At 41.0% G+C, this 25,037-nt stretch overlaps 1 protein-coding gene across 4 annotated transcripts in view; it reads right to left on the reverse strand.

Moving 5' to 3' along the window:
• LOC115014193 (mitogen-activated protein kinase kinase kinase kinase 4-like) overlaps window positions 1-25,037 on the reverse strand; it is a 35,808-nt gene that overhangs the window by 1,616 nt on the left and 9,155 nt on the right. For all 4 annotated transcript variants that reach the window (XM_029440872.1, XM_029440869.1, XM_029440871.1 and 1 more), the window contains 12 exons: window positions 21,997-22,053; window positions 16,812-16,937; window positions 16,505-16,615; window positions 15,043-15,133; window positions 14,733-14,863; window positions 12,486-12,540; window positions 12,317-12,395; window positions 8,448-8,620; window positions 4,134-4,206; window positions 3,541-3,664; window positions 2,271-2,387; window positions 1,370-1,504 (listed from right to left, as the gene is read on the reverse strand). In XM_029440872.1, coding sequence (XP_029296732.1) covers window positions 1,370-1,504; window positions 2,271-2,387; window positions 3,541-3,664; window positions 4,134-4,206; window positions 8,448-8,620; window positions 12,317-12,395; window positions 12,486-12,540; window positions 14,733-14,863; window positions 15,043-15,133; window positions 16,505-16,615; window positions 16,812-16,937; window positions 21,997-22,053 — 1,272 coding nt within the window. The remainder of the gene's footprint in view (window positions 1-1,369; window positions 1,505-2,270; window positions 2,388-3,540; window positions 3,665-4,133; window positions 4,207-8,447; window positions 8,621-12,316; window positions 12,396-12,485; window positions 12,541-14,732; window positions 14,864-15,042; window positions 15,134-16,504; window positions 16,616-16,811; window positions 16,938-21,996; window positions 22,054-25,037) is intronic.

The following is a 25,037-nucleotide window of genomic DNA, read 5'->3' on the forward strand; positions in this document are numbered from 1 at the left end:
GTAATAAGTTAATTGCACTGAAACTGTAGGGGGCACTAAATCGCAAAGATAACGTACATTTTGTTGCTTTAAAGCACCGACGTACCACTGAAGCACATTATGTGATGCTTGCACAATCAGTCACCAGTGGAGCCGCGGCACCAGGACAAGTTCTTCATCTGACAAAATACAAGACATCACATCACACACTCGATGAGCCGGTCACATAATTAAATGCAGATGCATTAAAACTTAATGAAGCATCAGATAGATCCATTAAGCATGCTGAACTTAATGACTAAGAGGCAATCTGTGTAATCAGAATCTAATACGTACAGATAGCTCTCTGCCATACACACAAATAGACATAATATAACTAGACAGATATTAATAGTATTTGAATACAGTGTCTTCTGCATGAAGAAATCACAGTTCCTAACCTGCTCCTTGGTGTTAATACACGCCTATTGAAAGTCACCGGTGTGTGGGATGGATTCATTACGCATGTGTTGAAATGAGTGGCTAAAAGAGGATCTCTGATAGAGGAGAGAGGGCTATCTGTCGCTCTTTGAAATGACTGGAATTGGCAGAGACACCCGGACACGCACGTTGTCATTTGCTTTGTTGCACTTTCTCACAGTAAAGGTGATTCATAATTTCCCTCAGATTTGTATGTCAGAAATTAAGTATTAACAAAGTAAAATATATTTTCTATAGAAACTTCATTGGAGTGAAAGACCTTCAAACAGGAAACGGCAGAGCAGAAGCAAAACAAAGGATTCCTGAAATGTATTCAATCTCCACCTAATTTAGGAAACCTTTTGAAAGTGCTCAGAAATTAGCATTTATTTTATATGCACCCCTTCCTTTATACATATTTAATTCCTCAAGATTTCCTGCATACCGCAAGCCCTGTTTAATGTAAAAGTAGTTTTATTAAATGAGAAGAAAGCTCCCGTTTCTTGTGTGATGATGGGATTAAAGTTGATGGAAACGGGTCCAAAAGGCCACTTTCCATCTCAAAAAGTTTTCAACAGCGCATAATTATAAAACGATGAATTATAAGATCTGCCCTTAAAAACTCTCTTCTGGTCCGCCGCGTCGAGGAGAATGTTTAAATCACCTGGTTGACAAAGACTGACAGGGGCAACCACTGCATCAGTGCAGCGTGCATCAAACGCATGGCGAGCTAACAGAGTGACTGAGCAAAACAAGTTCATGCGTTCATCACTGCAGCATCAAATATACATAGAGTCTAGCGCACACACACACACACACACACACAGACAGACAGACAGACAGACAGACACACACAGCCCGAGTGTTTCACACACTCACCTGCCACAAGGTATTCCTTCTGACGAGTACAAAACCAGAAGTTCATGTTTACCTGTCTCCTGTCACTCCTCCTGTTTCTTTCATCCAGTAGGATTCTGTTGTCTTGGAGATCAGACTCCTCCCCGACCAAGATCTCCTGAAGCTCCGCCCACTGAAAGGCGCAGTCTGCCAGCTGCCGCCTCTGCTGCTGGAAACGGCAAATAGTACCGTTAAACACAACAATATACACACTAACAGTCAAGCCTAGCACGGCGTATCAGGGCTATGGTAGGTTAAAAGCAACAACGGAGTCAGAGGAGGAGGGTATCATTCAGAAGGAAAACTCACACAACTCTTAGTTTCAACTTAAGAGGTGTCTGTGGTGCGATGAGGATGAACCATCCTTGCAAATTGAAGCGATGTGGTTCTTTGACAAAGCAAAATATAATTGTTTTAAGTTTTTTGTGACATTTTTTATTTAAAAATAAATATTATATGTATTATTTATTTTTATATATATATATATATTTTTTTTTATTTATTTATAATAATACACCGTCTTATAAGCCAACATTATTTACAAAACAATTTATTGGCAAGTGTGAATGGTATTGTTCTGTTTCTTTGAGAAATGTCTATTTATAGTCATTAAGCTGACATTCTTAGTACAAGCTACAGTAGAAGTACAGCTCTCAGATCCTCAACATGAGACCCAGTTGCAGGTTACTGTGGAGTCACATGATGTACAAATAGGATCTTCCGAGCTTGAACGCAGTGAGAGCAGTTAGTGGGGAGGGTCCGGATGTGACTCAGCAGGTGGAGAGTGACACTGAAGAGCTTCTTCTCCAGATGTAGTTGATAAAAGCTAGTGGAATTCAACTAATCTTCTCTTCCTCTGAAAAGTTTTATTTTCTGCTTACTGGCCTTTAAATGTCGAGTGAATAAGCAGAAACATGTGAAGAGTCAGCACTTACATCCTCTATCTTTTGCCGCTGCTCGTGTTGCTGTTGGATCCTCTTCTGTCGGTCGGCCAGTAAGTGCTGCTTGTATCGTTCCTGCTCCGCCAACTGCTGCCTGTGCTGCTGTAAGGCCTGCACAGGAATCATTATATGAGCGTAGTTAAAATCAAATCAAGAACATGACACAGTAGTTACAGTTGATGATACAGTTCACACTTTGATTTAAGGTTAAATACATAAAGTTAACTTGGCTCAATTATGTTTGACTTTGATCCAGGGTCAAAGTCTGCTGTTCCAACTGTGATATGAGCCGAGTGTGAAATAGGATTAGAGCTCAGAGGGGACATTTTGGTAGTCACTACTTTTATATCCAACATGATCACTTTCCCATTTAAGTTGTGTGATAAAAGGCTAAACTAAATGAATGAAGCTCAACTGCACTGAAAGCACACCCTGTAACTATCACTACTGTATTATTACAATTAGAAATGATTATTATTACACTACAGGTCAACCATCCGGTGTTTTGTTTGGAAGCCGCACCACTAGACCACTAGGCCATCCCCACCCCCACCCCTATCATCATCATTATCATCATCTGCCAATTGCAGTCTTGATTAATTGTTAATTATTTAGTCTATAGTTTGTAATGTGGATAGGGTTAAGTCACATCATGGTCTTTCATTTGCTTGTTCTGATTTATTGTCATATATGACAAAACAAACAATGTCATCTCCCTGAAAACTGTTAGTGTTATATTAATGTAATGTATGTTAGATTGCTGCCAGACCGCCCCGTTAACACAGGTGTGAGCAGCAAACAGGTGAGCGGACTGTTTTTTGACCGCAGTAACAGCTGTTTATGAAAGGCTAAACACGTGGATGGAAGCAGAATATGTTGTTGGATAAAAACATGTTGTGAATTACTTGGAAATGATTACATCCATCGTTTAGCAAAAACATTTTGACTTTTGTGCTTTACAACGCTCTGGAGTTATTGGAAATGTTTGGATCACACACGTCAAGAACAATTCTCCACAGCCACCACTACTTCTTCAAATAATACAATACTAATACTATTAGTGCAGCCTGCTCTTTATCTGCAACTGTACACAAATACCAGGTTCAAACTGAATGAATGCAACAAAACAAAAGAAATCAATCAAATGTCAATTTAGAACGAGTATGTTCTGAGTAAAGCTTCAAACTATTCGGTACAGCCCTATGATTAACTGTATGTTACAATAGTATAAATGAATGTGTAAAAGGTTGAACTGGACACCTACCTGTTGTCTTTGTTGACCCCCTCCGCCTCTGTGGCCTCCCTCTCTGCCCCCTTCACGATCCTCAGTCTGTAAACGGAGAAACTCCCGTCTCAACGTCCACTCACCGGGAACATTCACGATGGAGCTGAAAGAGAGGGAGAGTGTGTAAGTGCTAGTGACAGCGACTCTTATGTAATGAGGTACACTTGAGAATGAATGGCAAAAATCGCTGTGAATTCACCAATGAGATAGTCATGGGCAGTTACACACATACACACACTTAAAGCTCATCAGTTCCTAGAGCCATCTGCTGTTTGACGTCCCAGGACAACAACAGAGAGGCTAGTGCATCTGTGCATGTTCATGTCGTGTAGTGATTCATTAGCTTTGCATGTGAGGAGCACTTAAGCAGAGGGAGACTTCATAATGACATGAGTGTTAATCTACTGATAAGCACTGATAGTGATGTAGTGATGATACATTTCTTCACAAATCTTTGAGACTTTGTTCGCATGTTCACCAGGATTCAGTAACTGCGTACACTCGACGACATATCCTGTAGCTGTGATCAATTTCTTCAACAATATTCATGCCTCGTGTGAAAAGGCTTTTACCTGGGTTCTCCTTCCTCCTCTGTCACCTCATCATCATCTTCTTCACTGCCACTGTACTCGTACTCTGGACCCTCTGAGACAGAAAGAAAATGTCATTCATTTTTTTAATTATTTATTATCTATTCGGTTAATATCGAGTCATAAAAACTAAAACTAATCCAGTATCTCCTTGCAATGAACAATGGAAAGAGAAACTTAAAAATGTACCGTATATTATTAAGATAGCTACAAGAAGTGAAACGATTAGTTGATGAAATATTTTGATATTGTAGTCATCTTTTCAAACTAAAACGCCACAATGTCTGTTTTATATCATTATAAGCTGAGCCTCTGAAACTGGTCAGGCAAAACAAGACATTGGAAGACATCACCTTGGACTCTATCAGACACTATTTGCTAATGTTTTATAGACCAATTGATTCATTGATTTAATCGTGAAAATAATCCACAGATTAATGGATGACGAAGGTAATTGTTAGTCGCAGCACTAATAGCTTTATCAGAGTGGATCTAAACATGTGAGCATGTAGCAGTAAGCATCCCAAAACACACCAGCGGCAGAGCACAAGTGGAATGTGTTACACTTACACCAGTCGCAAGTCTGAAACCCCTTTTCCACCAAAGAAGCTCTGGTTGTGGATCCAGTTCCAGTTTCAAGCGGAACCTTTGTAATCAAGGATGCATCATCAATAGAGGGCGTTGCACAATGCACAACAAGTAGTAGCAAGATGGCGTAGCTCATTGATTACGGTTCACACTTGAGGTCGAGGAAAACCAACTTTTCAGGTTCAGAACTAATGTGTTTTTGGTCGAAATGCTCTTAACCATAGGTCTTCAACAGGGGGTCCGTGACCCCCAGGGGGTCCGTGGAGGTACTGCAGGGGGGTCGTGAAATAGTTTGTAGATAAAGCAATTTTTTTTTAATAAACAATTTAAAAAAAATTTTTGTTGCACATTCACATCCTCCCCACCCCCCCTCGCACAGAACTCTGACAGCACCCCCCCCCCCCCTTCGTTTGAAGACCCCTGCTTTAAACTGTTCAAATGTAGGTGCGTAAACCGGAACAAAACCGGTTCCTTGTTGGTGGAAAAGGGGCATGAGTGAGAGCCTAGCGAGGTATGGATCTGGGTGGTGCTTGCAGTGAAGCCTCTGGTGTGTTAGTATCCCAGTACTGTGTCTCTGGCTTTCTAAACCAGCCACTGTTAAGCCACATTAAAAACTCCCCCATGCCTGCCGTCTCGTTCCTTCATCGTTTGCTGCCAGTAGCAATTTTGTCATTATCGAAGCCACACTAAAGTGTAGTGTGGGCAAACTTGGGCAACTAGAAAGTAAATGAGTCTTGTTTAGTGGAAGACATATGGGACAGAGTTGTTGCACCAACAGCATTGCTGAATCATCTCATTTCTAACTCAAATGGATTCACTAAAAAAGTATTCTCTCCTTTTTACCATGGGACCATTAACACATGTGAATTAGCATCGCTCCCTGCCCACACACATCATTGTCATGGAAGTAGTTTTTGATACAACTGTTTCTAAATGTATATTAGACTTCATAGTTTGGAGTGTGGATTGAAAAAAGTGTTTCTACACTAAAATCCCTGCACAGGCCAACACTGTTGGGGTCTTATTGTCCAAAGGCCAGGGAGATGGGACAGCCAGCTTAGCAAAACAACATTTGGCCAACATATGGTGTGAAAGCAGCTCGAGCTAACGTGAACATTTACTCAACCCACCATATGTTGCCATTAACACGCTGAAAGGTGTGTTTGTTTAAGACAGAAAGTCAAAGGAAGACTTTTGCTTTTGTAACGGACGGAGGAAATCTTGGGTCTGTTGCGGTGATGTCATGTTTGAAAGCTTTGGCTCACGTCTCGTCTTTCTGAGCCAGGAGAGAGGAGCAGTCTGAGGGTTAATGCCTACTTTTGCTGACTGAGAAGTGGCCTCTTTTCTTTCTTTTTTTTTTGAGTGGATCATCTTCCAAAACATAGAACATCATTGGCCAAACTACACTCTTGAGTAAAAAGAAATGTCACATCCTTTTTGCATCATGTCCGGAGCATCTTTTTGTTTTTTTCCTGAAGCAGTGACTTTTTCCCACACGCACTCAGACTACCAGCATTTCATTACTCTGGAGGGGCACACACACTCGAATGTGGTCTTAAACACATTGCATTCACACACACAGCACATGCAGCGTGCAGAAAGTCTACCAGTCATTAGTGTGTTTTTATAAGCTAACAGAAGATTAGAACCAGATGGACATTCTGTTTCCTCCTTCCTTCCCCTCTCAGCTTCTCTCTCCCTCTCCCTCTCTCTCTCTCTCTCTCTCTCTCTCTCTCTCTCTCTCTCTTTCACTCTCTCTGTCTGTCTGTCTGTCTGTCTCTCTCTCTGTCTGTCTCTCTCTCTTTCTCTCTCTGTTGTCGTCATCACTCTCTCTTTCACTCTGTTGTCGTCCTCTCTCTCTCTCTCTCTCTCTCTCTCTTTCACTCTCTCTGTCTGTCTCTCTCTCTCTCTGTCTGTCTCTCTCTCTTTCTCTCTCTCTCTCATCTCTCTCTCTCTCTGTTGTCGTCATCACTCCTCTCTTTTCACTCTTTTGTCGTCCTCTCTCTCTCTCTCTCTCTCTCTCTCTCTCTTCTCTCTCTCTCTCTCTCTCTCTCTCTCTCTCTCTCTCTCTCTCTCTCTCTCTCTCTCTCTCTCTCTCTCTCTCTCTCTCTCTCTCTCTCTCTCTCCATCACTGTCTCCTTCTGTCTCTCACCCTTCCCAAATGAAGATGAATAAACCTAATAAAAAGGATTCCTTACACTGCTTGAATACCAACGTGAGAACAAAAGAGGAGCAAGGTCGTAAAACATTTTTGTCTCCCCGCTCCCCTAACTTTTTTTTCTCACAGTTTGACTGCCGTCACATATTCAGCACATGCAACTCTCCCTCTCTCTCCATATTCCTAATTTCTTTCTTTTTTCTTTGTCAGCCGTGTGCAGCCTTTTGGCACGATCCAACATCCTCCCTCTTTTGCTCTCTCGCTCATTTTGTCTGGCCGTCTCACTGTCGCCCTTCCTCTGTATTGAACTCAATTAAAATATCTGACATAACTGGTTGAGTTCAAATTGGCAACCAGTTATCAAACCAGTAGTAGTTTATGTGTAGATTATATCAAGAAGAATCGGAAAGACTAAATAACTAAATCAGCGCTTCCTTCCCTGAAACTTTCTTTTTGGTTTCATTGCATTGCAGTAAAAGCGGACAGGTTTAGGTTGTTATGAAATGTGGGTTTACTTTAGAAAAATGAACAAATGTAATGTATTCAAAAGAAGATGTGACATTTGTGGGTAACGATAGCAACCAAATGAAACATTTCCAATAACAGCATGCTACAAATGAGCAGAAATGCAGTGTTTTTAACAGCCGGAGAGAAGCAGCTGCTGTGCCATTAGTGCAGCTGGTGCACTCGCTCAGCTAAAGTGTGTTGATAGTTCTTATCCCACTACAAGAGGCCTGAACCCACCTAATGCAGGGAATCAGTGAGACATAATGGGAAATCTATTCTGTGAAGTGGCCTATTTGAAAATTACTTATCTAAAGAATTTATCAAAATCCTTTGAGGGTCTATGAATCAGCTCTCAAACGCCTGAATAATTCCAACAATGCGGGACAGAGATGATGACCTCATTCTTAAACCCTGTGGATTTGTGTTTTACAATTAGTGCTATATATTTAAAACGATGTCTTTATTATCTCTGCCAGGGGTAAGCCTGGGAGGATCATGTGTTTGGTCGTATGTGTGTATCCGTCTGTCCGCAGCTAATATCAGATACACCACCAGCCTTCATGTATGTGTGCTCATTTATAACTAAGTTTAAGAACCTCTCTCTTGTGCTGATTCACAGACCATTTTGTATCGTCATAGACTGCTGACTCCTCTTTACTCTTCAGTAGCAAAAGACACTTCTGATAATCAGCTGGGCTAAAAACAAGCCTCCCCCAGTCTGCTGCAGGACACATGTTGACCTCTGTTGTTGCTCAAACACTGACACCCATAGAAAGGTTTGGTCTCATTTTGAAACAGAGCAAGCTATGACTGAAGGTGTTCGTGAACTACCTTTCTTTCCCCATGACGAAGACGAGGACAGGAAGGCATCGTTGTCGTTAAACACTAACTGTGACTATATCAACAAAAAATAATAATGGAAAGACGAGACTACATTGTAGTTTAAAAAATAAAAACTTAAAAATCTCTTGTCAGAAAAGAGGTGATAAAATATTACAGACTGTTATCTTAGTTGTGTGTAGGCTGTATCTGTTTCTCCTCACCTTTCTCTCTTTTCTTCCTGGTTCTGTCCAGGTGATCTTTGAGCATGATGCGAACTTGTCTCTCATTGGCCAGATCTCTGATGAAGGCGTGTCTCAGCAGGGCGTCGGTGGTGGGTCGGTGCAGATGGTTCTTCACCAGACAACTATCAGCAAACGACAAGAAGCGCTTCGACCTTTGAACGACACAAAGAGACAAATGATGTTACAATGTAAACAGATTGAGAATGTTGTGAAAACGTACACTTTATAAAATATGTTTAATGTGGCGGAAGTCAAGTGGGATATTGGATGCTTTTGAATTAATTCAGGTAAAGGTTATAGATTTGATCACCTAACACAGTTTTACCTGCTCAGTTATTGGAATATTGATCTCAGTGTGATAATCATCCTTAAATCCTAATTCATTTATTCTAAACTGACAATGCGCAATTTACCTTCAAGCTGCAGTTTGCATTTTACCTTTTCTTTTACTCATTATTATTAATACTTTATTATCATGTTTGGTCAGGTTCTCTGTTAAGCGCTCTGTGGTGAAACAGCCTCCTTGAAGTGATCTATAAATAAACTTGAGTTGACAAATGGGAAGTGGCTTAACGGAGTAGAGATTTGAAACACATGTACAGTATATCTCAAAAGTGAGTACACCCTTTAGATTTTTGCAAATATTCTGTTATATCCTTTCAGGGGATAACATTATCCTACTGAAACTTTGATATAACTTAAAGTAGTCAGTGTGCTGCTTGAATAACAGTATAGATTTATTGTCCTTTGAAAATTACTCAGTACACAGCTGTTAATGTCTAAACAGCTGGCAACAAAAGTGAGTACACCCCATAGTGAACATGTCTAAATTGTGCCCAAAGTGTCAATATTTTGTGTGACCACCATTGTTATCTAGCACTGCTTTAACCCTCCTGGGCATGGAATTCACCAGAGCTGCACAGGTTGCTTCTGGAATCTTCTTCCACTCCTCCACGACGACATCACGGAGCGCACGGATGTTGGACACCTTGCACTCCTCCACCTTCCTCTTGAGGATGCCCCACATGTGCTCAATTGGGTTTAGGTCTGGAGACATACTTGGCCAGTCCATCACCTTAACCTTCAGCTTCTTCAGCAAGGCTGTTGTCATCTTGGAGGTGTGTTTAGGGTCATTATCATGTTGGAAAACTGCCCTACGGCCCAGTTTCCGAAGAGAGGGGATCATGCTCTGCTGCAGGATGTCACAGTATATATTGGAATTCATGTGTCCCTCAATGAAATGCAGCTCCCCAGTGCCGGCAGCACTCATGCAGCCCCAGACCATGATGCTGCCACCACTATGCTTGACTGTAGGCAAAACACATTTGTCTTGGTACTCCTCACCAGGGTGCCGCCACACACGCCGGACACCATCTGACCCAAACAGGTTTATTTTGGTCTCATCAGACCACAGGACATGGTTCCAGTAACTCATGTTCTTGGATTCATTGTCTTCAGCAAACTGTTTGCGGGCTTTCTTATGCATCGGTTTCAGAAGGGGCTTCTGTCTGGGGCGACGGCCAAACAAACCGATTTGATGCAGTGTGCGGCGTATGGTCTGGGCACTGACAGGCTGACATCCCACTTCTGCAACCTCTGCAGCAATGCTGGAAGCACTCGCACGTCTATTTTTGGAAACCAACCTCTGGATATGACGCTGAGCACGTGGACTCAACTTCTTTGGTCGACCCTGGCGAGGCCTGTTCCGAGTGGAACCTGTCCTGGAAAACCGCTGTATGATCTTAGCCACTGTGCTGCAACTCATTTTCATGGTGTTGGCAATCTTCTTATAGCCAAGGCCATCTTTGTGAAGCGCAATAATCCTTTTTTTCAGCCGCTCAGAGAGTTCCTTGCCATGAGGTGCCATGTTGTCCAGCATTCAGAGAGAATTGTGCCCAAAACACCAAATTTAACAGCCCTGCTTATCATTTACACCTGAATCCTTGTAACACTAACGAGTCACATGACACCAGGGCGGGAAAACAACATCATTGGGCACAATTAGGACATGTTCACTATGGGGTGTACTCACTTTTGTTGCCAGCTGTTTAGACATTAACAGCTGTGTACTGAGTAATTTTCAAAGGACAATAAATCTATACTGTTATTCAAGCAGCACACTGACTACTTTAAGTTATATCAAAGTTTCAGTAGGATAATGTTATCCCCTGAAAGGATATAACAGAATATTTGCAAAAATCTAAAGGGTGTACTCACTTTTGAGATATACTGTAACCCACAAACCCAAACCTGTGTCGCATTAAATAGGTTGAGGCGTTTTTATTGACTCGAGTCCTTAATATAAGATTGTTAAAGCATTCTGCTAAGTTTTTAACTTAAACACACTTTCAATTAAATAATATCTTTAGCCAGAGAATGTTTGCATGAAGAAGACCATAATTAAAAACTAAAAGCATATCAAGTGCAAACTCAGCCAGAAACCAAAGTATTGCGCAAACTCAGAGCACGTGTGAATCAAAAGGACATGAAAAGAAAGCACGAGCAACAGTGCAACGTAGCAGACCAATATAAAAACCAGCAGGTTCATTAGTCTCTAAAACATGCCATATCTTGCTTAAATATTTGTTTCAACTCACCCCGAGTATGCAACCTAGTAATCACTTGTTGAAATGTTATCAATGAAAATCCTGTCAAAAATGTAGAGTTACAGTTTTACTCTAACTAAAATTGGAGAGGTGTGTTGTCTGAGCAACACAACTGAGAAAACAGGGAAGGAATATGTGTTGCTGCTTAATTTGTGTTCTGTTTGTTGCCTGCGGGAGGCCCTGAGGTAAAAGGACTGGAAAGCTCAGCGTACCCGAGACCGGTGGAGCTATTAAAAGCTGTCTTACAAACTAGTGTTTCTGATGACATTAATACTGAATGAAAGGCAGCACGAGTTCAACCACCAGTTCAATCTGAAGAGCTTATCCATTATATATCGAAGAGAAGGAGACAGGATGGCTGCAGAGGAGGAGAGAGGAGAGTGAACGCCGGAGAGGGGTTGATAATAACTCGGATTGAGATTCAAAATGACAGCAACAACCATGGATGGATGACTGAAAGACACTCAAAATGACCACAAAACGACTGCAAAAAGAAAAGCAAAACAGCAAAACAACTACAAAGAAATGCAAAATAACCCACGAAACGACTAAAAGCAGACGCAAAACAACCACCGACAAATAACCCAAAAAAAATTACCACAAAGAGACTAGAGATGCAACGATTAGTCAGAAAAACAGTCTCAAACTATTTTAATAATCTATTTATTGTCAAAGTTTTTTCAAGCAAATATGGCAGAAAATGCAGTTTTTAGCCTCTCAAATATGGAGATTTCCTGTTTTTCTCTGTTTTATATCATTTTAAAGTGAATATCTTTGTGTTATGGACAGACAAAACCAGACATAAAATCAACACCTTGGACTGTGAGAAAGTGGGATGGACATTCTTTCAAAAATATTTTGACTTTTTATAGACCAAACAATAAATCTAGAAAATAACGACTATGGCAACGACACTGTGTTCAGTCTAAAAAAGGCCAAATGTATTACAGGTTGTAATTTGTATTTCCTGCTGAACATGCCTGGACATACCAGTGACTTTGAGCTTTCATCGTGGGAAGAAAGTGTTGGGAATATCCTTTGTCTGGTTGTCTTGATGCATGAAACCCACAACAAAGACCACTTTCAAGCCCTGTTTTCAGTGGAGAAAACCTAAACACTGCCTTCAACTTCAACTTGTGTGTGTGTGTGTGTGTGTGTGTGTGTGTGTGTGTGTGTGTGTGTGTGTGTGTGTGTGTGTGTGTGTGTGTGTGTGTGTGTGTGTGTGTGTTTTCACAGCCTTACCATTTCTTTGATTTAAGTCTGGGTGGAGGGTTTCGTGGAATCAAAAACAGCGCTCTCATTGGATGCATGTCACACAGGGCTACAATTAAAGATAGGACAACAACACACTGCTCAACAATATCAATCCAAATTGTGTGTATGTGTGTGTGTGGGTGTCTTTCCAACTTACGAGGAGCTCCTTCAGCCATCTCTAAAGCAGTGATGCCTAAAGACCAGAGGTCACTCTGAGAACGAGAGACAGGAAAAGGTTAAGGCTGGTGCACACACAAAGCTCCAGCTCTGTTCATTTCCTGTAAACTTTGGATTTCCTCTATATATTCAAACAGTCCATCAGTTTGTGCAGTGTGAGAGTACAGATACAGGAATTACAGAAAACAATTTCCAAGACTTCGAACCAAACGTTCTGGTATTTTACTACGGAGAGAAAGAATCAGTGGATTCCTTTCAAAGACGTACTGGATTCCAAACGTCAACGTCTGAACACTTACTGTTTGCTCAGCGTCACCAAAGAGTCTTTAGGCTCGCTTGAAAGATTTGTTTTGTCTAATTCTGTTATGAAAAGCAACGGAAACTCTATTTGAATACAATAGGATGTACGCTTAGACCTCAACAACGCCTCGCATAGAAAACTAATTCATTTGTGTTCACACCAAAGGTGAAGCAAATTTTTCGAGCGGTGCAATTACATACAAAGGGACATTCAAAGACACCAACAAAAATTAAATTACGGAGGGCAACGTGAATGGCGCAAAATGTGCAGCTATCAGTGTTAAAATTCTGCTGACATCACTGCCCTCCTGCAGTTGTTCAATCAGAAACGGAGGAAAACAAGGATTTCACAATCAACGGGCTCCTGGCGTCCATATTAAACATCTGAAATGCCGGTGAGTTTATATCATTTTTTAAAGTTGCACAGTATGTGGATATCTATCAGACGTGACAAAGCACAAATTCAGACGCTTTATAAATCAGCATCGTGATGTAGTTATTTCCGCATCGATTTGATTTGTTTATTGCAATTAAAAGGCAGCAAAATGTGTTTATTTTGGGCTGTAGCGTTTATCTGATCCCTGATCAGTATGGGTGACGGAGCGACGTGAGTGTGACCATGTGAAGATGAGAAAAACATCAATGAGAGTCTACCATGTGTTTGTGTTAGTTGGTACTGTAGCTAGCCTGCTAGTAAAAATACATTACCACCATTCTTTGGACTGAAGTAGGTCTGAACCTGGTTTGCATGTAGCCCAGCAAAACCAAGAGGGAACACAATCAGATTAGTGGTCTGGTCTGTGCTTAATCAATACAGCTGTTTACACAGTGTGACGCCCCTCCCACTGTCTTGGAGGCATGGCCAACCTTAGCTGTGATTGGCCGTCATGGGAGGGTCGTCAGCTGATCTAATTCACCTGGGCCTTCCAGACTAAACAAGCAGGACCATGTGTTCATTCTGAGGCTGTGCTTTAAATCACATACTAACGTACTGCATACACAATCAGTAGGTCATCACCAGCAGATGAAAATAGTTTATCACAAATGTAGTTCAACATTTCCTCTTCCCCTCAATTGAAAATGTTCCAGTATTATTTTAAAATTGATTAAATAGTTTTAGTGTCAAATATGTTTGAATGATTTTGTGTTGGGCTCTGAGCAAAGCCTGACCTGCACTCAATACTGTGCCTGAACACATCGTGAGTAAAGCTGATAAGAATGTAAACAAAGTGTATTAAGTCACATTTGATTTTAATCTGGGTCTGAAACATAAAATGAGGTTATGTTTTGGGCTTTGTTTGTATGTTTGTGAGCAGGATTACAGAATAACTTCTGGCTCGATTCTCATAAAACCTGGTGGAAGGGTGAAGCATGGGCCAAGGAACAACCCATTACATTTTGTAATGGATCTGTATCAAACGGTAATTGGACCGGCACTTGTGCTGCATTCATATGGTGTCGAAATAAATTGGAAAATGAGTAACCGACGTGTTGTTTAAACGCTATGAGTAACACAACATCTTTGCTCATGAACACACCAAAGTCAGAACAACGACTTCCCAACTTGGGAAGTCCGAGGAGTACATGAATGCACCATTGGTCTTGGTGGAGGTCGGCGCTCTCTGAGTGCCTAGTTGCATCACTGTTCATCCCAATCGCTGCTGTCTCTGCTATGTATGTATTTTTGTATGCAGTTGATTAATCGCTGCATTAAAATATTGCCATTTCTTAGTTTTTACCTTCAGACCACGTCACATAGGGCCTGCATTTCAGCTCATACTAAAGGACTATTCAATGTTTGAATGCACATTTTAAAATTATTATTATTAATATTATTATTATGTATTCATGAAAAAGAGGAAAGATAACCATGAAAATATGCTTAAAGTTGGACTGGAAACACAAGTATGTTCTGTGTTATAAGTACCCTGTAGTCATATGTGGCCTCAGGGTTCTCGTCGCAGGCGATGACCTCCGGAGCCATCCAATAGGGAGTGCCGATGAAGGTGTTCCTCCGACCAATCGTCTTATCCAGCTGTGCCGACACTCCAAAGTCAACTGAAACATAAGAATAATGAGGGACAATTTCATACCCACAACCTTTGCTTCTTTACGAGGTGTTTTTGTGGTTGTGTATTTATGTATTAATGTATGACTGTGTGATTGTTCCACTGCTGCCTGGAGGCGAGGGGATGTGCTTGACAAAGAAACGCAGCGCATGTGTCGATGTGTCATACCCAGTTTGACTTCAGCATTCTCCGTGAGCAAAACATTTTGTCCCTTAATGTCTCTGTGAATCACATGATGGGAGTGAAGATGGGAAAGACCCTGGAAGACAAATATACACACACATAAACACATAGACACACACGGTCAGATGACCACTGTCACTACAAATATGAAGTCGCGAAGACAACTTAGAAGAGTAGAAGTATTGTGCGTTTATTTTTGAAAGAATACTGAGCAAAGAGTAGAATTCATTTCTAGTGTTGCAATGCTTCTAGATAACATTACTTTAGGTTGCAGAGCTACCCAGTAGCAAAGGTGACCACTCAGTGGCACAGTTTGAATGTGTGTGCGTCTGTGTTGTGTGTCTGTGCTCTCACTTCTTCAAAGGAGGTTAAATAAACAGAGGATGTGAGTCTTTTTTCAGACAATGACTTCACCGTGCTTTGCCGAGTGTCTGTGTGTGTGCTGTGTGTGTGTGTGCTGTGATGTTGAAACAATGAAAAGACAGCATCGCTGACAGCAGCAAGTGAAACAGTAGCGACAGCCTATAGTACGGTTTTTAACATTAAAAAATCCCCTTGATAACGTCAGCATCAAGGACAGATATGCTGGAACTGATACAATCCTCTTTGTGTACATGTAGGTTTGTTACCACAGACATACAGACATACAGACATACACACACAAACGCAGAAAGCAGCGCAAACATTCTTTCTCAGGACCTTGTGATCTCTCATAATGATAACCATAACATCTTACAGACATGTGTTTGAAACTGGCCTTTTAAGTATATAAAAGGAAAATAATAAATCAATGATTCCCTCCGAGTCACAGTGGGAATCCATGAGAGGAGATACTGATCCCCGGACATAAAGAAGTATCTCTGTCAGTTTGGCTTCTTCTCTCTGATGTTTTGGAAAAGAATCCAACACTAAAAGTAGCATCAAGCTTCTACAGCAGCAACTCATCCAGACGCAAATTACTACCTATGTTTTTACCAGCACTTAAAAAAGGGCCCATGACAACACCTCAGAAACAAAGTGCCCTTGTTGGGTCTGCTATACAAGTACAGTAGTACAGCGTGTATGTATGCTGTGGGGAGATTTTGGCATTTCTCAAAGTGATCTCGAATCTCGATCCCACACTGTTGCTTTGTTGTCGCTTTTAGCAACACGTCTCATGCTATAGAATTACAGATGTAGCTCAACCCCCCCCCCCACACACATAGCCGCTGGAATGAGGAAATTATGGTTTATTTCAAGTTGGAAAAGCTCAGACAAAAACCACTCAGGGCTCGATTAATAAACTCCAAAAAGTATGGTTATCATATCTTTACTATGAATATATCTATACTACAAGAGATAGAACCTAATGCCTGTAACTGATAACCATAACTTTGTAGAATCTTTGTTTTATTCATTCATTTTATTTAAGCTTGTAATTCAAGTGTTTGTTTAACGTCAACCTTACCCTTAGCACCTCTCTGCAGATGTAAGCTATCCAGTCCTCCTTCAGACAGTTGCCCTTTGTCTTCTTCACCAGGTCTGTGACAGAGCCGGCTCCACAGTACTCCATCACCAACTACATGGACACACAGAAATGTCAGCCACCCAAGTATCAGTCAAAACTATGGTCTTGAAAGAATACACATCATAAGACAGAAATGTTATACATTCAGAATAAAACCAGAAGGGTAGCAGCTATTTAATACAAAACAAATATGAATTTCTTCATTTGTTTAGCTCAATAGCAATAACAGATACAGAAGTTTACAAACCCAGAGTTGATGGTCCTGTCCAGCAGGACCTTTCTTAATAAAAGCTCCATAATAAGTAGCGATGTTTCTATGGTGGGAATAACTCTTCAACATGTTGATCTCCAGCTTTATCTCCTCTTCTTCTTCCTAAACATAACAACAGATACAGAAATCAAACTACATGTACAGTATTTCAGATGGTTTGATGGGCATTTAAAGTAGCTATGCTTGGGAGAAAGAAGATAGGATTCTCTGTTGGATTTAAAAGGGACAGTTCGGATTGAAGTAGGGCTGAATGAGGTACTTCTCCACAGTCAGTGTATTACCTGCTGTAGATGGAGGGCTGCACGCTCCCACTTTGGAGAGACAGACAGGAGTACCAGCAGGAAGCTGAGCAAATGTCCTGCTGTGGACGGAAGCAGCAGCTAAACATGTTTTAGATAGCTAAATCTCAATCTCAGTTTAAGTGTACGCTATATTATGAATATTTCCTCCGCTTTACCTTGCCGTCAGGCTGACTCCACCAGACTCCATTAACAAAAACATTGAGTCATTTTACCTCGCAGAACCTGGGAGTAGCTGACAAACTAAGTAACTGATCGAGGCGGCGGTAGACCAGCAACTGCTGTGTTCTGTGAGGTAAAAGTACTGTTTTTGTCAATTGACCAGACTTCATAATCGTCTGAAAGGGCTGTCTGACAGCAAGGTAAAGCAGTGAAAATATTCTAAATATAGCGTACACTTACACTGACTAGGTGGATAAAATACGTTTGCTGCTGCCTCCGTCCACAGCAGGACATTGCTTAGTTTCTGTGCTGGTACGCCGGTCTGTTTCTACAAACTGGCGGCAGAAATATGCCATGTTTAATCCTCGTCATGCTGATTTTCATATACAAAAGGTTTTCCTTTTTATTTCCATAAAGTCCATACAACACAAACATGTACACATCCAGACAGATAGCATCTCCAATCAGACTGTTGTGTAACCTCTAAATGGCCTTTCACTCAGATATTTGACCTTATTTACTACTGCTAGTTCTCAACCAAACATCCATGCTTGATCAGTGCTATGAGACGCAAAGACCAAAAGAGAGCAAAGGAAACAATGTGCGGTAGTTTTGGTTTCTCGCTATGAATCCCGGAAATGACTTGTGGCTTCTCCAATTCACTGAACCCCTAAATCTACACTGGACTAGAAAGAAAAGGTGGAGGAAAAGAGGAGAGGTGGAGGAAGGAGAGTGGAGCTAGAGGAGCTGGATGTGGCTGTTAATCAGAAAAGAGGAAACAACAGAGAGCTTCTCCCAGTCACTGACCTCCTTTAAATCTCCACAGGACAGGAGGGGAGAAAATGCCAAGCGTTTGAACTTTCACCTCCATCTGAAACACAAAGCCTCCCGCCAGTGTCTGCAGTCTCCCTCTCTCTCCGTTCGTCTGTGTGTGTGTGTGTGTGTGTGTGTGTGTGTGTGTGTGTGTGTGTGTGTGTGTGTGTGTGTGTGTGTGTGTGTGTGTGTGTGAGAAGGGAGATAATAGCCAAGCATTTCCTGCTAAAGAGTTTGTCTGCAACACCGACAACCCAGAATCTCATCAACAGGAAAGAAACCAGTGCGTCCAGTTCTGCAATAAGTAGATTTGTGGCAAAGTATAAAGTGGGAAGAAGCATAAAGTCTGCACAGTTTGTAATACCTGTTTCCTGACACAATAGAAACTGCACAGAAACTACATAAAAAAAAATTGTTAACATGTTTTGTTCAGTTACTCAATTGTTGGTCAATGAAGGAAATGCCGAAAATTGACCATCACAACTTCCAACAGCCCAACGTGTCTTCAAATGGCGAGCTCTGTCCGACAACAGTCCAAACCCCAAAGATAATCTGTTTCCTATCAAATTAAACAAATAAAAGCAAAGAAATCCAACCAATCGAGAAGCGGGGCAATAACAGTCGACAGTCACTGCTAACTCCTCTGTGAGGCTGAACATCGGTAAGCTAACATCCGCAACATGACAATGCTAACATGTTCATGTTTAGCAGGTGAAATGTTTACCATGTTCACATGCTCATTTATACTAATGAGCACTAAACACTCAGTACAGCTGAGGTTGCTGGAATATCATTAGTTTTGCAGGTATTTAGTCAAAACTTGAACCTGCAGGTGGCTAGAAGAACCATGAATAGCTGTACAGAATTTCACAGAAATCCATCTTACAGTTGGGAGAAACGTCAGTCCTGACTCAAGTAGAGGATTGACCCACTGACGCTCAGACCAACATTTTCTTCCCTAGAAACATGCCGATAGAGTGCCTAAAAACTATTGAAACTAAATAAAGAGTTGAATTTTTATTTTTATTTTCTGTTGATCAAGAAATGATTTGTTTCCATCTCTGCATTTACACAGAATGACAAGAATTTGGCGTAGCCATCAGCATATTCCTCTCTACATTATGGCCAGCGTGCCTCACACAACCTACTGCAACATGCTTTCATTAGCCTTCATTTAACCCCACTTGCTGGCTCTGGTGCTCTATATCTGTAAACCACCAGCAACATTCAATACACCCTCCACACCTCTCCTGTGTGTCCCCATGTACAGCTGTAAGACCACAACGCAGACCTCGCACGCAGAGTCAAATCCACTTCCTCTTTAGACCCAAACTAAGAGTTGAAGCTGTAATCAGTAATCCATATATATTATGAGGCTGACCCCATCGCTGGAATTCAAAATACAGCATCAGAGAGATTTCTTTTCATCCTCAAATTGATTTACAGTACAAGGAGTTTTATTAATATTTTATATCACTATCCAAGATTGTTGCTTTTAAAAGCAGCAGAACTTTAATATCAAGGAAATTCCCCCAGAATCTAATAAAGAAAACTACTTCTGGGTCAAATAGAAATATTGGTGGGACTGTAACTGTAAGAAAGAAGAGACTATTTCATGTCATTTCATTTTGTCAGGCAGGCGGTATATTAAAGTAGGTTTTTGTTTGATATGCGTTGTGTGTCTACGCTTTGGGGGGAGGGAGTTAAGAGAGGTTGTTAAATGCATTGTAAAAGTTCCATCGCTTCAATTACCTGCATGAGCAGAGAGACAATTGAATTGGGAAAAGAAAAAGGAGACAAACTGCTAAAACTACTAATTTAGTCCAATAATGAGTTTTAAAATGTTGTCACAAGTGCAAACACCTGCAAATGCCTGTGATATTGTTTCATTTGTTTCTAAGGCAAATAGCTTAAAGGAAATGCCTCCATCACATAAGATCTTATGTTCCGTCTTCAGGGATAATGTCACTTGAAAGAAGTAAAGCTACAATAAAACAGAGAGAACTAGAGAGGAAGGTTTCAAACAACTCTGTTTGGTGCATTAAAACTAAGTGAAATTGCACCGTGTGGATCGGGACAGTTTTGTAACACTGCTGCTTTCTTTTTCTCTCTCCGGCTCTCTTTTCATCCGATATGTTTTGCCTCGATTGATTCGTCTCCCTCTATTTCTGCTGTGTGCCTGGCTTGAAAAGATTGCAATATTAAGCCATCAAAGCAAAGAAAATCTTAATTTATGTCTCGTGAAAGATTTTACAAGTACTGGAAATGAAACTGGAAACTAAAGGACATCAGCAGGTGATCTTTCTGTGTTCTGCATCACAGATGGATAAGGAACAATGTGCAGATTCTTTTGGGTGCTCATATTGTTCTGCAAAGGGAGGATTCAGGATCATTGATTTAGACAAAGGGCAGCTCTACACCAGAAATAAAAAATGCATTTTAAAGAAGTACTCCAGCGATTTGGTGCTGCACCTCCATACAGTTTGGGCACTCATAAGGGCCAGATTAAAAAAACAGAACGGTCAAAACGATGCAGCAGAGACTTTTAGTCCCTCCAATGAGTCGGACTACAAGAACACTGGATCCTACATACATCATTCAACTTAACAGGGTCTTTCATGAGACCCACTGCCTCCCAAATGCCTGTTTCTTTCAAACCCCACGACTCCAGTTGATGATGCAGGCTTTAATACGTTTCAAAGCCTTGAGCACAATCCTAGATAACATCATCAGGGTTTACTTGGCTGGACGCCAAAGTCTGTCACTGACCGAGTCACTGAGTCAGTGATGAAGTTACACCATCGGTCGGTCCAGTTTGTGTTTCCCCATTAGCCGGCCTCTTTCAAAATGATCCATCTGTGCCTCCGTGATCAATCTAATCGCTCTCGATTGTGTCTTCATCAATAAATACGGTGTTGGTGTTACTCAACCCGCAAAGCTCCACCCAGAAAAGCCTGGGTTTACGGGGCGCTCTAAAATATCGTAAATTTTGGGGCCCGTTTTTTTCCTGTATATATTTAAAGTTTCCTGTATATGTGTTTCAAAGTAGAATACATGTGTCTATGTCATTGCCTGTCCAGCAAGCGTTGGCATGTTACTGGAATATGAGTTATCCAAAACAACTAATTCTTGAAAATAGCTTGTTGAATTTATTAAATTACAATCAGTCCTCAATTATTAGCCTCAAACGTAGCTTAACCATGTCATATGATATGCTACTTCAGTACATTACATTACTGGGACCATTAGAGATGATAGTTTGATATCACATTATAAACGCTATCCCTGTTCTCATTTGGCCACAATTTAGCACATTGACCAAACACGTCCAACATGTACTTGTTCAAACTTTGGAATTCTCCTACAAAGCCACAGATGGAATTATACAATATTTTTTCACAGGCTGAGTTTTTCTCCTCATGGCTAATAGGTTGCCCTTTATGTTTACAATCTGTGGAATGCCTCTTTTTTTTTTTTGTCTTCTTCAGACATTTTGAGGACCCACGGATACACTGTATGAACGTTAAAGGCCATGGGAATACATGTTAGCTTGCGTTCATTTTCTCACTTGTGGTGGCACACACACACACACACACACACACACACACACACACACACACACACACACACACACACACACACACACACACACACACACACACACACACACACACACACACACACACACACACACACACACACACACTACATTGGTAGCAGGATTATCTGATGGTTCTAGCAATGTTAAAATGTCTTACACATGAAGTTGTACATTTAATATTCACATTGTTTTCACCAGAGATGAGGAAGAGACGAGGAAGGAATAAACAGTGGGTAAAGATTGAGAGAACAAAGTGAGTATGTAATTTAATGCGATGCACTTTTACCTCCGTGACTTCCATGACTTTGATAGCTGCCAGTTGGCCTGTCTTGACATGACGACCCTGGAGAAATACATAACAGAAAAAGTTAAACTCATAACAGACTAAGCAGATGTTTAAGTCTTTAAATGTAGAAAAAAAAGCATGAAGTTTGATGAAGATCATAGTTCAGTACTGAAGCCTGGGATTAGAGACGTGTCGGTAAGCAACACCGACAAGTAGAGCTGTAACGTCTAAGCCAGTGGTCCCCAACCACCGGCTCGACGAGGCAACGAAGCCTTCATAACGCCAGCACCCGGTGTTAAGAGACAAGCCCTTGGAGTTGTTTTAAAGAAAAAAACATGAACAAGAAGGACATAAACAATTACTGATGGCCTCTACATCAACACATGCGAGTGTACTGAGAGCGTCATACTTAGTGACTAACCGTGTTGCTAAGAAAAGAAACCTTTTACTATTGGTGAAGAATTGATACCCCTATATTGGACCGGCTCGTTGCAGAGACACAAGCTCAGGGCTGCCACTAATTCAGTGTAATGGTGAGTTTTTTATACACTTTATATTTGTTTTTATGCCGGCCGTATCATCATCACTCAAATGTGGATATTTCCTTGTTTTTCTCTACTTTATATCATATTAAACCCACATTTTTATGTTTTGGACTGAAAAACCAACTGGGATGGAAAAGTTTCAATATTTCCTGACATTTTAAAATGATTGAAATCGAGAAAATAATCGGCAGATTAATCAATAATGAAAATAATTGTTAGTTGTAGCACTACCTGCAAATTTCACAAGAAAACAAATGAATCAATCAAAAGCATTTTGTGTAATGAGTTTATGCTGCAGTTTGCATAAAAAAAGTGGACTAAACTCTGCAGAGGGAGCTGACCTGTGGCTTTGTGCAGAAGCCTGGATGAACTAGATTACATAAAAACTTTCCTGACTCCAGATATAAAAATCTAATAATCACCAAACTAGGATTTCTCCGTGCACAGGTATTGACAAAAGCAGGACTAATGTAGTGATAAAAACAAAGTGATTCATCACACACCGAGAGGCTCATGGCAATATTCTTCATAGATTCATATGTATTAAATCACAGCTGCCACTGTGTGAACAAGTGTTTGAAGTCATCTTGAACAGCGGGGCAGATCAAAATGTAAAATATTATAATACAAAAACAAAACATTGGTGCCTCAGACTCTAACATATTTCATCGAAATTGGTCGAATTATTGTTGGTGTTAAAATCACAACTATAATCAGCCCAACAGCTGCAACGCACACACGCGCGCACACACACACACACACACACACACACACACACACACACACACACACACACACACACACACACACACTGTGATATCATGTTCAGCTCTGGTCACAGCTATGTCTACATAGTTTCATTTTCTCATGAGAGGCAGTCAGAAAGCAGAAGACAGGAGGCGAGATGAGAGGGAGGGAGCACAGAGCTGTGCAGTCAGGTGAAAAGGGGAAAATTGAAAACCTTGTCATGAGTCAGAAAGCTGACAAGATACTAGAAGTGGCTATTCTATAAGCCTTTAAGCTGTGATGTCTGACAGGGCTCTGAGCGAGTGTGTGTGGCGTGAGTGTATGAAATAGACTGGAGGTCATGACAGTTTCCACAATACACAATAATGTTACTTAATATTAAAGTACAGAAAGACGGAGAGACAAAGATGGATGGAGAGCTTAAGAAACAAACTACATTCTTGATATTTGCCTATTTGTGTTTTATTTTCTCTGCAACTAAATAAAAGATAAATATTATCTACAGGACCAATTTCAGCATTATATAGTAAGGCCATGGAGGACAGCAGTGTGTTGAAACCTGTGACTAAATCAAGTATGGCCGCATCAGAGAAGTCTTTGGAAGTTTCCGAGAATTAGTCTGGAGTCAGCAGTTGAAGCTCATCAGTCATAACGCAGCTAAATGGATGCGGTGTATGTGTTAATATGATTATATTGAAGTATTGTATAGAACTATGTGATGTGGTCTACATTCACAGTAAGTCTGTTCCCTCTATGATTATACAGGATGACACTGGGATGAGCGTGATGTCATCAGCACGGCCCTTCACACTGTAGGCATACTTTTTGTACATCGCTTTGGACAAAAGCGTCAGCTAAATGAACTGTAATGTAAAAATACTGTGTAGAGCCGGTGAATTAAAGGGTTTCGACCAAACCAGAGTGGAGGTGATTGTTGGAAAACTAGTGGAAACACTAACCGAGACGGTTTTGGTGAGTTTTTATTGTTTCTGTCGAGTTTTAAATGAAGTGTGATTTACGATGAGTTAACAAGGCCATTAAAGCGAGCCTTGGTACGGTGAAAGACAGAAACTTGAATGTATTTTTCTGTTTATTAGGAGAAAAGGTGTAAAAACATTTCCCATTTTTTCAACAAAAGCCCATGATCCATCAATAAACAAATTAGTTGTATTTTACACATCCCGAGTCTGTATCGCACGCCCCCCAGTCTATGCGTTACATTGCATCCTCCGGACCCTTTGCTTAGTTGGCAAACTTACAAAGTTTGCTATCTAATCATAATACTGTAGTGACTTAGTTCGTAAATATAAAAAGGGCAGAAAAGCAGTGGAATGTTATGACATTCGTGAAACAGACTCGTCGTCAGATAACAACCAAAGTGACATTCTTCCCATATATATTTCACTTTTATATTGGATGTGAGATGTACCGTGTCAGGCTCACTGACTCATTCTGGCCTTGATTCTGTCCCCAAGTGGAGGACGTTGTCTCCATAATTAGGAAGAATTGTGGCACACAAGCCGCCACCGGCCTGACTGTGATAAATAAGGAAATGGCCTTCCTGTCCCTTCAGACTCCATGCCGTCTGCTGGCTGTCCTGCCTGCCACCACACACACACACACACACACGATTTATTGGAGCTTGTTCACTTTCTGACATTGATGTCCAATGAATCACACACACGGGCTCATACACACACACACACACACACACACACACACACACACACACACACACACACACACACA

The sequence above is a fragment of the Cottoperca gobio genome, chromosome 10, assembly GCF_900634415.1.
Source record: "Cottoperca gobio chromosome 10, fCotGob3.1, whole genome shotgun sequence".
Lineage (NCBI taxonomy): Eukaryota > Metazoa > Chordata > Actinopteri > Perciformes > Bovichtidae > Cottoperca > Cottoperca gobio.